This window comes from Magallana gigas, chromosome 2, assembly GCF_963853765.1.
Source record: "Magallana gigas chromosome 2, xbMagGiga1.1, whole genome shotgun sequence".
NCBI lineage: Eukaryota > Metazoa > Mollusca > Bivalvia > Ostreida > Ostreidae > Magallana > Magallana gigas.
The window spans coordinates 8,870,376-8,885,031 of NC_088854.1; the positions used below are offsets into that span (position 1 = coordinate 8,870,376).

General features: G+C 34.3%; 1 protein-coding gene across 1 annotated transcript; it reads right to left on the minus strand.

Moving 5' to 3' along the window:
• Positions 1–546: 546 nt before the first annotated feature.
• Positions 547–13,011, minus strand: LOC105339038 (cholecystokinin receptor type A). The gene is made up of 3 exons (XM_020071679.3): positions 11,954–13,011; positions 1,527–1,898; positions 547–1,311 (listed from the first exon to the last, which is right to left on the minus strand). The coding sequence occupies exons 1-3, from the start codon at positions 12,363–12,365 to the stop codon at positions 722–724; spliced, it is 1,374 nt and encodes a 457-aa protein (XP_019927238.3). The 5' UTR covers positions 12,366–13,011; the 3' UTR covers positions 547–721.
• Between the last annotated feature and the right edge of the window lie 1,645 nt (positions 13,012–14,656).

A 14,656-nucleotide genomic window follows, 5' to 3' on the forward strand; every position in this document is an offset into this window, starting at 1 on the left:
TTGGTATAAGGTCTCTCATTTACATCAACTTGGAATAAAATTGTTTTTATTGTATAAATGGCCTCTCTTCGATTTAAAAGACGTGCAAGCATTAGCAAATCCATAATTTTATCTGGCGTCTGTCACATAATTTAAATGGCGACCGTCAGATATTTATTTGGCGGTCGCCAGATAATAATTTTGCGCCCGCAAGATAAAATATTCTTTCCAACTAGCACCAACGTGCTTTCTTATAATATCATCCACTTTGATCTTATAACAATCGCAAGGCCAAAGAAATTGCGATTGCTTACAATAAATGCATAAACTTTGTATAGAAAAATATTTTTATTTATCGTTTCATTCAGTTTTAAAGTTTAACGAGAAGATAGCATGCTATCTAAGAAAATAAAAATAAAAATTAGACTTCAAGATTTCAAACATTGGAAGTCCATTAATGTTTTCATGTAACATAAAAAATATTGATAATTCATGAACCTGATACAATAATTATAATTTTTGTACCATAAGAATAGATAAATTAAAGGAATCAATAACAATACAACAGTCATTTTCATTTTAAAAGTTTTTCAAAAATTCAATACAGATTTATCAATGCACGGATTAAATCTTGGGGTTTCTGAGGTAAAAACCAATGATAAGAGAACCAACTGATTACATTTCATTGAATCTCATTCCCTGCCACTCCAGTCGCAAAGAGGTTACATTGTTGTCCTGCTAGTTATTTTCCCACCATGAGAAACTCGCCAGTGTTTTCCTGTTGTATTTTGTCGTAAGATGGAATCCGACTCATATTCGTTCTGGACACGCTTGAACCACCATTCACGTAAAAAGACGCATCACTCTTTACTCGCCGCATGTACAGACACCGAAACAATGACAGAAAGCCTTGTCTAAAGTTTCTGTTCATGAAACAGTACGTCACGGGATTACAACACGTGGACACGTACGCTAGGAGATTCAAAAACATTAAACCTTCACCGGAAAGATATTTCTTAACACTAACTGGGTTAACTATTAACCAAGTCTGAAAAACGAAAAATGGTGTCAAACACAAGAAAAACTCAAAAACTAACGCGAACAGCATCTTAATGACCCGCTTCTTAGCGGCTCTACTTTTTTCTCCATTTGTTTGTCGAATTCCTCCGCGTAGATTTATTCGACATGATTTTCCATTTTGTCTTAAAGTCTCACACGATTTTAATTTTTTTGTGGAGAAAATTGGAGTTCCATTTGATGATGAAGTATCGTCAATTCGAAGAAAAGATGAAGTTTCATCGTCAATAGGTTTTCGTGTGCCATTTCTTGCCTCTGAAATAAAGACACGAATTATTTAAATGTTTGCATACTAAACTGCTATGACATTTTCTTAATATAACGATAATTTAAGGCTTTATGATGTGTATATATTATATTGATTTGTACCTTTAAAAAACCCTTAAAAACAAAATCCTGATACATTTCAAAATTAAGCGTGCAATGGACAAAAACACATTTGTAGCGAAATTCATGGATATTTTTCTTACCCATCTCGCTTTTTTGGTCGAGTTTCATTCCAGACCACAGAGTAATGCTGATCATTCCATAGGCCAGACTCATGATGATGAGGGGAATAGCCAGTAAGAGGATGGGAAGCATGATGCTGTACGCGTTCTCAAAGTCAGGGTTCGACCACTCCTCCCGGCACGTACTTACACCTGCCCCCTGATACACCCTGTGCTTGGTGTGGATAGGGACCGGAAGGATGACCACGAGCGCCGATGTCCAACAGACGGCGATGATTTTGTAGGAGTGTGATAACGTCTGCCACGATCTGGACTTTAAGGGTCTGCAGATGGCGAAGTATCGCTCCAAAGACAATGCAACCAGAGTGAAGCAGCTCACGGCAATAGACACACCTAGTACAAAGCAGAGATATCATTAATGGAATAGCGATTGAGACACACAAACAGACGGACAAACTGACGGACATGAATTCATTTTCTTAGACTCAAACATATTTGTTTGTTTACGTTAAGAGATATATGAATCTTGAAACACTTTTGTGTTCCTCAATTAACTCGGTTAACTGATATATTGTTAACCGTTTTGAAGAAGCTAGATGTAACAGATGATCCTCCTGAATATCATTTATAAATTATGTTATGGTGCACTAAATCGTGTGTAAAATTGAAAGGAAGTAATACAATCCAGATTCCAACGCTTGTGGTGGAAAACATCATAACAGCTGACCCACAATCAAGATAATGGTATAATGGTGAAAACCAACCAATACAAAATAGCAATAAACAATCTTAGTGAGTCTGGACTTTTTTTTATATGATATGTAATTACATTATAAATATAAGGATCCTATAAAAAGAGGTTTAGGTACTGATATCATAGTATATCCTGCGGTCACGTAGTGTAATGATGTCATGGTATATCCTGCGGTCACCTAGTGTACCTATTTCATAGTATATCCTGCGGTCACGTAGTGTACTGATATCATAGTAAATCCTGCGGTTACGAAGTGTACTGATATCATAGTATATCTTGCGGTCACGTAGTGTACTTATATCATGGTATATCCTGCGGTCATGTAGTGTACTTATATCACAGTATATCTTACGGTCATGTAGTGTACTAATATCATAGTATATCCTGCGGTCACCAAGTGTACTGTTATCATAGTATATCCTGCGGTCATGTAGTGTAGGTAGATCATAGTACATCCTGCGGTCACCTAGTGTACTTATATCATAGTATATCCTGCGGTCACCTAGATAAGTAAATCTCGATAACTCGAACTTCGGGGGACCATGATTAAACTTCGAGAGATCAAGAGTTCGAGAGATCGATAGTTTAAAAAAATCCGGAAAATTTTGTTCCGGTCATTTTGGTTCTAAAATTATAGTAGCCGGAAATTTATATTTATAACATGGAAGGATAGTCTGACATGATTTCAGTCGTATTTTCTGCTACATTACTTCAATTTAAACAATACAGAACTTACTTGTGTGGTTATTAAGTGTATTTTTTCACGTTAAAAAACTTTAAAGCATAATATGTTTTCTTAATCATTACGTTAGAATATTTTAAATAAAGAGCATTTACCGTAACATTCACAAGTTGTTGAAATTAATAGATCACTTACAAATTACTTATCTACCCTTTGAAGGAAGCAATGGGTAGTGTCACTTACGTAATCAACCAATTAACACTACCACGCTAGCCCCCAGGAGTTCACTCAACCATCCAGGTAAGGTCTACATGGAGCTATAATAATACGCTTGGTCGGCCGCGTGTGTACACAGCAATCACTTCGAGTTATCAAGAGTGAAAAACAATGAAATATGTATAACAGGACCCAGGTTTTACTTCGAGAGATCAAGAACTTCGAGAGATCGGAGTTCGAGTAAATTTCGATCAAGAGTAAATTTGCTTAGTTATATAGAGAAAAAAATCGGGACCGTGAGTTCACTTCGAGAGATCAAGAACTTCGAGAGATCGAAGTTCGAGCCATCGAGTGTCACCTGTATATCTTGCGGTCACCTAGTGTACTTATATCATAGTATACCCTGCGGTCACCTAGTGTATTGATATCATAATATATCCTGCGGTCACCTAGTGTTCTGATATCATAGTATATCCTGCAGTCATGTAGTGTACTTATATCAAGGTATATCCTGCGGTCACCTAGTGTACCGATATCATAGTATATCCTGCGGTCACCTAGTGTATTGATATCATAGTATATCCTGCGGTCATGTAGTGTACTTATATCATAGTATATTCTGCGGTCACCTAGTGTATTGATATAATATATCCTGCGGTCACCTAGTGTATTGATATCATAATATATCCTGCGGTCACCAAATGTACTGATATCATAGTATATCCTGCGGTCACGTAGTGTACCGACGGTAACGTTCTCTTGATATTAGCGACACGGCATAGATTTATTGGTCTCCTACCGGTGAAACCCGATGAACTATAGTCTTTATGTCATTTTTGAAATTTGTTCCAAAAGAGACATCTGTGTGTCCGTTCAACAATTAATGTAAAGATGCAACATGTAGTTATCATTTTAGAAAGTTCTTGTAAATTTTCAAGTATGATGGAAGGTTGTGACCTACCTGATGCAATATTCACAAATCCATAAGTGATTTTAGAGTACGTTAATATAATATAGAGTACGCCAATATTCCTTACAATATTGAAGAATAGTGTTATAATGTGTAGGACATAACCATTATATCTGACACCTGACACTTCTATACCTTAAATTTCCCTTTTATGAAGCATGTGATATTGTAGAGATTTGTTTATCATAGCATACATATCTTTTTTTTCTATTTTCAGTATAATATTTCAATTTAATATAAGGCCCATTAACAACTCATAACCTCGTCATGACTTGTCCACGTTTGCTATGCGTTATCACAGACACAATGCACTCTCCTGTAGTGTTACATGTATAAACCCTAATTGAGCGTCAAATCATGTTTGATTTACCATTAATGATTTAGCTATCGGCGAACTATACATCAAAACAAGTCTTTCGTTTAGAATATTTTTTCATTTTTTGTAATTAATTAACATTCGCGAAAAATGAAATAATATAAATTAACTTTACTAACGTCAAGCAAAGGTGTAGATAGAACCAACCTTACACACTTTTAGAGACAGGTTGGTTGGAATTTTTAAAATAAATTGATGAAATATGGTAGGTATGTTCCTTAAGACAGCCTGGTGTAAATTTAATCACAGCAGAGATTTGCACTGTTGTGTTCTTAATGGATTATTTAGTGGTGCAATAAAATGAATACGAATCAAGTCAGTACGGCGGATAAATGGGTGCGAATTCAAAGTTTTCCGACGAACCATTGCAGGCCAATTTTAATCTAACCGAATTCAAATCAACACGAGGCGTGAAATACCGGTATTTCTTATCCATTTAAATAATTTTTGAAATAAAAGAATTATGCACAGTGCTGTGTATAATGCTATGTAGATTAGGTATCAATTTGTTACATCAAGCGATATTAGATTTCAGATTACGTTACGCATTATCAACAACAGACAAGGGATTGCAAAAATTCCAAAGTTGTTTTAACCTTAATTCTTTAACGCTTTTGTGCCGATTTCACTGCGTAAACAACATTTTACACGATTTCTTTCGACTTCAAGGCGTCCCGGTAAATATTAAAAAGTTTTCAAAGTGCATCAAATGGAATTGAATTTGTACGGGAAAAGTAAAACAAAGTACGGTTACACGGGGCAATGTTATCAGAAGCACTCATCATAATATGAAATTTAAATTATTTATTGAGTCAGACTTTAAATTGATTTTGATCAAAACAATATAAACTTCAAAAAAACAAAGAAAGGTTTTGAATTAATAGTTTCGTCCGAAGTATAACCTAGGAAAACACGGGAGATTCATCCAGAGATTGTATGAAATATCCAACCTGATTACCCGTGTTAAGCAGTATAATGTACAGATCTCCCGATATCCCCCGATGAATAATGTTTCTTTTGCAAACTCTCTTGTTTTACCTCAATCTTACATTTTATTCTAAAATATCTTCGCATTACTCGAATTCCTCTAACATCTTAAAATCAATGTATTTCCCTTCGTTAGAACTTTAATCCATAAAACTTGATTAAGTGTATATATTTTTCAGAACAAGAATTAAACTTGCGAACAGTTTCTCGGTAATTAAAAAAAGTTTACACAAGTATAGTACACATGATTTGTAGTTGTGTGCAAGATACCAAAATGTATTCACTGAAAAGTAACTTTCCAAAAAGTACTTTAGATTTATTCTTGGACTGAACGGTTCCTTAAAATAGTCTAAACTAACTATTTAAAATCTCTTACTAAAAATATATGCATTCTGTTTCCACGAAATTAACTACGACGTGTGGCAAAAAAATCGAGAAAAATTATCTGTCTTATTACCAGAAATCAAATCAGGGACGAGACATCCTCTACCAATCTCACATAGAGCATTATGCTACAGCTTCAGATACAAAGACCCTATCATCTAATGCTAGCACCGCTTTGTCACCGAACAAATCCCAGTCAGGAAAATTTCTACTGACATGTAATATTAACACAGAGAGAAAGGACCTAAATGATTTTTCCTCTGGTTCTATGAAAGGAAATTCAATAACCTGTCTTTGCATTTCATTCGTTTATTGTGAAGACGCGTCCCAGAGCAACAGTTATGTATCTTATTGAATTCGCTGCAAACCTCTGCTAATAATAAAAGTGTCTTTCATTTTTCCCTTCGAACCCCGCATGTATGTTTAATTGGGGAAACTTGAATAGTATGGGAGCGGATATTAACACGACTCTCTAGAAATACTGAGTTTTACAATTTCGGTGTTTCATCTCGTGTTCTGAACTCTGTATGGTTATCATCACTGGCCGCCAGAAGGCGTTCAGTAATTTATTGTGACCCGTTGCATGTAGTTTTGCAGGTCACATACAAAATCAGGTTGCATCAGGAAATTACGGTCAAATTGAAAATAATTTGAATATATAACCTGTTAACGTTGTAAAACTTAAACAATACGTATTAATGGTTTTACAAGCGTCTAAGCCTAACATTGCAAATTTTAGTTTCTTCGTTGACATGTTTCAATTTTGAAAGAAAGAGTGTAAATCTGCTAGAAAACAATATCATTTAGCAAGGAGCATGCACAACAAGTCTAAAACTGACGATAACAAAAATAAACTTAAAGAAAAAAGTAAAATTTATAAAAAGGCCATGGATAATGCTGTAAAAACATACAATACTGGTATAACCCGTAAACTTATGCAATTGCGATCAACAAATACAAAAGATTTTTGGAATATCCTGAACTCCTCAAAAAGGGATTCTAAGAGCCCGGTAAATATCAAAGATATGTTTGATGTGTTTGATTTCTTTAAAAATATCAATGAAGGTAGTCTGTCCTCTGATAGCGATACTCTTCACGAACCTCTGGTAGATGGAAGCTCTAACGAATTACTGAACTGCGAAATTAATGAGTCGGAAATAACCGATGCTGTAAAGAAACTTTGTTTTTTAATGCTGTATTTGATAGTGGGCTGGTACCAGAGGAATGGCTAGTTGGTATTATTAAACCTATTTATAAGAACAAGGGTGATCCCACTTCTCCTGAAAACTACCGACCCATTACGTTACTAAGCTGTTTGGGTAAATTATTTACGTCCATTTTAAGTTAGCGTTTAGAATTGTATTCGGAAGAGATAGAACTGGCTCCATCGTCACCAGAATTTTCAAATCCCTCAGCTCATTCCTCAACTCAAATCCTTTAAAGAAAAGTGCATAAATTTGAGGTCAAACTTCAGATTTGAGGCTGAGTATTGACTTGAGGAAAGTTGGTGACGGCGGGGCCTGATTCATAATAACCAAGCGGGTTTCAGGAAAGGTTTTTCTACTTTAGACCACATTCTTACTTTACAATTTTTATCCAATACGTTGATGAAATGTAAGAAAAAACTGTTCTGTGCTTTTATAGATTTCAAACAGGCGTTTGACACAGTTTGGAGAAATGGTTTATGGTGCAAGCTCTTAAATTATGGTATTAATGGTAAATGTTTTAAATATATTACAAATATGTATAAAGGTGTTAAATCACTCATCAAGATGAATGGCATGGTATCCGACTTTTTTTCTTGTAATGTTGGAGTCCACCAAGGTGAAAATTTGTCACCATTTTTGTTTTCATTGTACATAAATGATTTAGAAAATTATCTTGTTGGAAAAAATATTGCTGGTCTGCAAAGTTTTACCACATCAATAGAAAATGAATTATGTATATATATAAAACTGCTTGTACTTCTTTATGCAGACGATACTGTTATCTTGGTGGAATCTGGCGATGATTTGCAGAACGCACTGAATGGGTTTGAATGTTATTGTAAAGAGTGGAAATTAAATGTTAATATAGATAAAACAAAAGTATTAATTTTTTCCAAAGGACGAATGTGTAAAAGAGTTTTTTATTTTAACGATAGAGTTTTAGAAATTGTGCATTTTTATAACAAAGATATACGAGGTAGTCTGTCCTCCATGAGTTTCACTTTGTATAACTTTTCCTAACTCTATAACCTATGTTTACCTCTGACCAATTTATATGTATATTTTAATGTTATTTTTGTCCTCATGTACCATATGTTTGAAATGGTTTTGAGCGAATAAATGAACTTGAACTTGAACTTGAGCTAATATTTTCAAAACAACGGAAAGATACGTATTGAGATAATTGTAGAGGTATACAAACTTTATCTATGAAATGATTCTTATATATCAAAAAGTGAAAAAGCAATTAAATTATGTAAAATAAAACATGCATATGCACTGTGCACGATTTAAACAATAAAATGCTTTCTTTGGTGATTCATTCGGGATATGAAGGTAGTTAGCGGGTTATGTAAATTTTTTCTGCAATGATCGCTACCTTCATAACCCGAATGAATCATCAAAGAAAGCATTTTATTGTTTATATTAACATCTTTCTTAAAGCTAATTGATAAATTGATTAGGAAATGTAAGTAAAATTCACTAAATTACTGTTAATGTACGTAAGTAAGTTAGCTAAAAGAAACAGCCAAATCGTCTCCTGTGAGACTTTGAGTCTGACATCGTCATGATTATTTCGTGCAGTCCGTGATTTTTCCTAGGTTGCTAAAGGTTAGGACCAATCGATAAACAGGGCGTGTCGATATCTGTCCTGTCATTTTCTTGTCAGTTTCAGCCGCTGTAGATTTCGACCAATCGATAAATGGGGCGTGTAGATTTCAGTCTGGCTGTTTCTATAGAGCTATGAATTAACTATAAGTTTCCTAAGAAATAGAGGGAATCATACTTGGTAGATGTAAATATAATACGATAAAGGCACGTCTTAATGTTCATAATATGTTCTTATATAAATAGTGCCTGTTTGGGAGGGTAACAGTTGAAATTGACACCCCGAGAAAACCATTGTCAACCGACGCGAAGCGGAGGTTGACAATGGTTTTCGAGGGGTGTCTATTTCAACTGTTATCCTCCCAAATAGGCACTATTTATTTTGTTATACTGAAAGTCTTAATTTTTAAGAAAATTTTACTGCTTTTATATAGGAATAACGTGAATTCTACAGCGAACCGTACGCGCATAATTTTTGCGCATGTAACAATTTGTAATGTTACCCGTTGCTAAGTGCTTTGCTAACGCTGAGGGTAATAGAAAGGATTATGAACTGCGTCTTAACCAATCAGATTTCAGTATTTAACATGAAAGTATAACAATATAATACATAGTCCGTATGACATAAATAATCTATAAATATCCAACCCCCGTAATTATATAATTAATAACTATGTCCTATTATTTTATTATTCATAATCTATGAGACAACATGAATACGTGTAGCATAGGCATGCAAGAGTGAACTATAGACATTCAGTGTTCGTTTCTATTTCTCCTTATACACTTTTAACCAAAAGTGTAAATACAACATAAATTGTTTTAGCCTAACCGACAATATCATTTCTAGTTCTTGTCAATTTTCTTTTTGTACGTGATAAAGTATGATACCTCATTCTTAAAAAAACCCCACTAGAAGCGATTACCAAGAGTTTCTATTTTAATTTAGACAGGTTTGAGACCAAAAAACTTATCATTTTGATCAAGTGGCAAAATTTCTTCGCAGCACGAATTCTTGCTAGGAGCGGTGTTAATGACAGAGATCACTACGGAGGGCGAGTTGAACTCTCAGGTTGTCCAGACTCCAGAACTAATGAAAAGGCAGCAGGTAACACTCAGTCGGGGTCTCAGCACTATAAGTAGTCTGTAATTGTAGATACTCGTTTTCTAAGTTAGTACTAATTAACTAATGACAAATGCCAAGCTAATAACACAATTTACTACATGAACTCTCTCTGACAGTTTGTACGAAAATGATTGCCCCGTACTGAAAACATGAAATTGCTCTTGAGGTTTGCAGATATATTACAAAATGGCGCGACGACCCCTTGTTTCTATTTTATCCATAATTTTCAATTTTCAGTGAAGGGTTGCATGAATGAAGCTCAGTGAATTTAGAATTTAAATAAAATTATGTCCAACTACTGGATTAAAAAAAATACCTACCAGAGCACATATTACGAGAAGCTTGCATGGTCGTATATTTGAATGATAGTTGAAATCTACATACTCTTTCGATCAATTGAGCTATATATCTATATTGAAGTCACTTCAATTTTTTGATTTGATAATGCTTCTAGTTAAAGTTTTAAATAAAAAATCTCAATAAAAAAGACACATCAAAATTCTAAAATATTGATAATTTCTACAAACCCCCCCCCCAAAAAAAAACCCCAAATCGCTTATTACCCCCCCCCCCCCACCAAATCCTTCTGTTAGTAACTGACGGCATTTGCCATAATCGTTAGATCTGCATCTGCCTGAAATCACGACGCACAGATGGGACGGCCCACAAAGAATATTATGATGCATTCATAAATCTGCGCTTTTTTACGCCAAGGCATCTAAAGCAATTATGTATATAACAGGAATTTAATGACGGGGAATGGATCGCTCTGGTGGTTTACTGCTGATCCCCATGAAGTATCGAAACAACAAGTTCTGCTATTTCAGGAGGCTGGGATTTCGTTAGGTGGTTTGATGGTAGAGCTTTGAATATCAAATAAAAACAAATGCTCGGACTTGATACATTTTTGTCATATAACTTATCTGGTTAATTGCAAACGCGAGAAAAACACTCGTACGCAAATCTCTCTTTCCTAGCATAATCTTAAGCTTGATGCTTCGCTTTATTTTACATTTTAGTTCCTATTGACAAAATGATTTAAAGGCTTAAAATTTAAAACAAATATTGTGTGTCTTTGATTCCTATTCTATTTTAATCAATTATAAAAATTTTGCAAAGAATATTTTTTATTTGATATTTTTTAAATCAACGATATATTTCCTCTCGCAAAATTGGAAAAATGGGAAAAAAAAGAATTAACGGACTTGTATTTTTTTTTTCAAAACGTTCAATTGTTGGGATACAAAATGATATTTTTAATGTACAGTGGGTCATCTCTCCACGTTTTTGTTGATTGAAATCGGTTTGTTTTCCAATAGCCCTTATTTAGACTATGAGAAAAATATGGAGCACAGACACACTCTATAAAAGAAAATGCCTTGAATGTCTAAAAAATGACTGTGTTTACAGGTTTGATACGTATACGCCTGTTTGAGTCAACATATTCCAAGTATTGAACATATCCATAGGTTAAAAATAAATGATTTGTTAAATATATATTGTTTTAAATGATTTTTTTAAAAAAAGTATTAGATATATTGATACTTTAATTTTTCAGTAGCTTGTCCGACTATGTATGTGCATTTTACACGCCTTATCCACCCATCTTCTTTATTCGTGATTATAAAAAGTTATAATTGCAAGTAAAAACAAAGCTTGAAATTCCCCCTTCGTGATAAAGCAAGGAAAAAACACGGCCTTTTCACGGACCGATCTGAGGGATTTGTTCCATGCTTCACATCACGACTAATCTCAAGAGGTTTAACTCCGTGAATTCGCACCTTAGGCAGAAATACCACTACATGAAAATTCCCCAAGGTTGCAACAGCAATCAGAGTAAGACCCTTTTTAAAGACTTTTTCTTCCTTGCTATCTTAAAAATTGAAGTGAAAGCACGGCGCGAAACCACAATTAATGCATTGATATAAAAAGAATGTCACTAAAGCTAACTCTGTTTTAGATGCTTACTAAAAGAAATGAAAAAGATGTGTATATTATCCACTCACTCGCTCTTTCTTTTTTTACAAATATAAAAGTCGCCTTTGTGTGCAATCCAACATCGCACTTCCATCATGCACTTACCTATAATATGAACAATATACATACATACCCCTTACTTCTGTAATAACTTGCTTACCTTGAAAATACCTGATCATAATGCACACAATCCCACCAAATATAAAGTTCCTCATTAACATCGGAATCACCGTAAATGGCATACAAAACACGGCAAGGAGTAGGTCGCTGACGGCGAGGTTCAGGAGTAGGACGTTGGTCACAGTCCGCATACGTTTGTTCTGGACCAGTGTCAGAATCACCAGGATATTCCCTATCACCGCCAGACAGAATATAAGGATATAGAGTGGAACCACGACCAGTTCCAGATTGGTCAGTGGAGGGGGACTCCATTTGCCTACAGGTGGTCGAACACGGGTACTTCCGTTTTGGTCTGAGGTCATTTCCAAAAAAGTGTCATTCCAAGTTGAACAGTTTTCAAAGTTGATCATAGTGATAGTAGTACTGAAATTCATACAATCAGAAAAGTTCATTTTTCTATACCCGTTTGTCCTTTTCTTCCGAACGGATATTTCACCAAGATTTCCTATACATATGAGTTAGATTAATCATTATTGCTTTAATTGGATGACGTGTTTTATTATAAATATTCCAGAGATTAATCCTCTAAATGCCACAACAGAAAGATATGATCAAATACACAACATTTGATGATAATCCGAAAAACAAAACCGTCTTCCCTGCTACCTTAACAGATTGTATTAGCTTTCTATAAATATTGGTTTCGGAGTTTATAGTAAGCTGCAGTTTTTCCTGTTTAGCCAACACACCAGTAGATCGATCGCCTAAGAGAAATGTACCTGATTATCGCCAGCCACTGAATGCGACAGAAAAAAGCCGGCACAATATAATGCAATCCCGATTCCCGTAGTGTACCGCCCTGGAAAATGAGCGCACGGCAGTGTAGCACTTTCTAAGTTTCACTCTTGATTGTCAATCTCGATTACTTCCGGAACTAATACTGACAAAGGTCTCTTGTATAATCAGAGTCATTTGTAGGTCTTTCAATACACACAGTACAGGTTGGAAAAGAAGACAAAATAAGTTTCCTTTTCAGCAATTCTGTAAAATATTCATTAATTATACTGCTTGCGTCTAAAACAAAGCACTTCAGGTACCCTTTAAACTGGCAGGTACCTTCTGTGTCGCGTGCTTATATTAGAATTCGCCAACAATTGCCAATTCTAAAATATATGACGTGCATTTTTTACTATGATATAACGCTAGAAGATATTTTTAAAAATATTTAATATTTAAAAGTATATTCGTACTAGACACAAATTATCTCACACATTTATTTTCAGATCAAAGATTTTATTGAAATAAAGCTAACACAATATTTTTAGACATAAATTCAACATATTTAAGATCAAAAGAGAGAAACGAAGTAAGGCAAATCTGAGTATTTTTTCTATTCTTGTGCTATACGTCTTGCATGGTGACTTGGTACCAGACACATTAAATTACTCTGCATTACTATAAAACATTATCTAAATCTCATTTTGGCACATTTCCCGATGGAGTTAAGCACTTATGAACATGCTGAACTAACAACACGACAGTATACGTACCTCAGTTCAAAATCTTTTGAAAGATGCTATGAAAGTGAAAGCGATTCAAGTAGGTTAGATATTGTTTTATTTGAAATGTAACTTTTGTTTTTACTGCCACCCGGTAAATTCAAAATTTACAACATGACAGAACTATATATGACGTTATGATTAAAATTGATCTACCAATCTAAACATTATATAATGATTGATAGTACTAGACTTTGACCCGTGCGTGCACGGGTTGACATTGCATATCGGACACTTACGAATAGGTACATCGACACAGTTTATTATTGAAATTTGCATAACAAAGCTATAAGCCTACAATAATGGTATTAATTTCACTACACTTTCCTTAGTTTGGTAAATCTAACTGTGTCTCGGGAAAGGCACTCCCCACAGTTAGAATGCATCTGTTATACCCGTAATGTAGCAGAAAATTGCAGAATCGCTCCGGAACGATTATATATGGAGAAAGTTAATGAAGTTGCCTTGAAAATAACAGTCAAATTCATCACAACAAACCTTTTTCAGACTGCAAATACCTTTTATCTAAAAATTTTAATCCACAGAATGGAAGAATTCAACACCTTTTCACCAACGTACACGTATTCTCTTTGTAAAACTGGGTCCGTAGCTAGGACATTATTCATTTTTACGATAAAACATATTCTATCTTCACTCTAACAAATATAATGTAACTTTTTCGCATGTAATCAAATATTTTTTGTCATCACGAAGACAAAAGTAATTAAGTAGTTACATGTACTTGAAATGTATATTTGTTATTTTATACTTTCTCTCATAAGAAATCATTAATATATATATGAACAGAATACATAGCAAAAGTCCAATGAAAATTTACCCGTATTATCATTTCTGAGTTTATTCATGCAGATGTGATATTGTGGAAACGTAACTAAAGATCCCGTTAGCGTGAATGTATTGCGCAAGCGCAAGATTGTAAAATCCGAAAAATCCAAGTGATTTCCGGGAATTTTTGAGGAATTTTCGTTGATTATTAATTAGCGAAGCTTAACTGAGAAAAAATAAAAACAAATTGGTAATCTGCAAGTACCAATTATGTTTAAAATATATAAAACAAAAGACAGTATTCTTCCGATTTCTCGGTATTAAAGACAAAAAATTCGAGTCTATTATTTTAATATAGTAGTATAGATTGATTCACCTTTATTTCATTGGGGGTATAA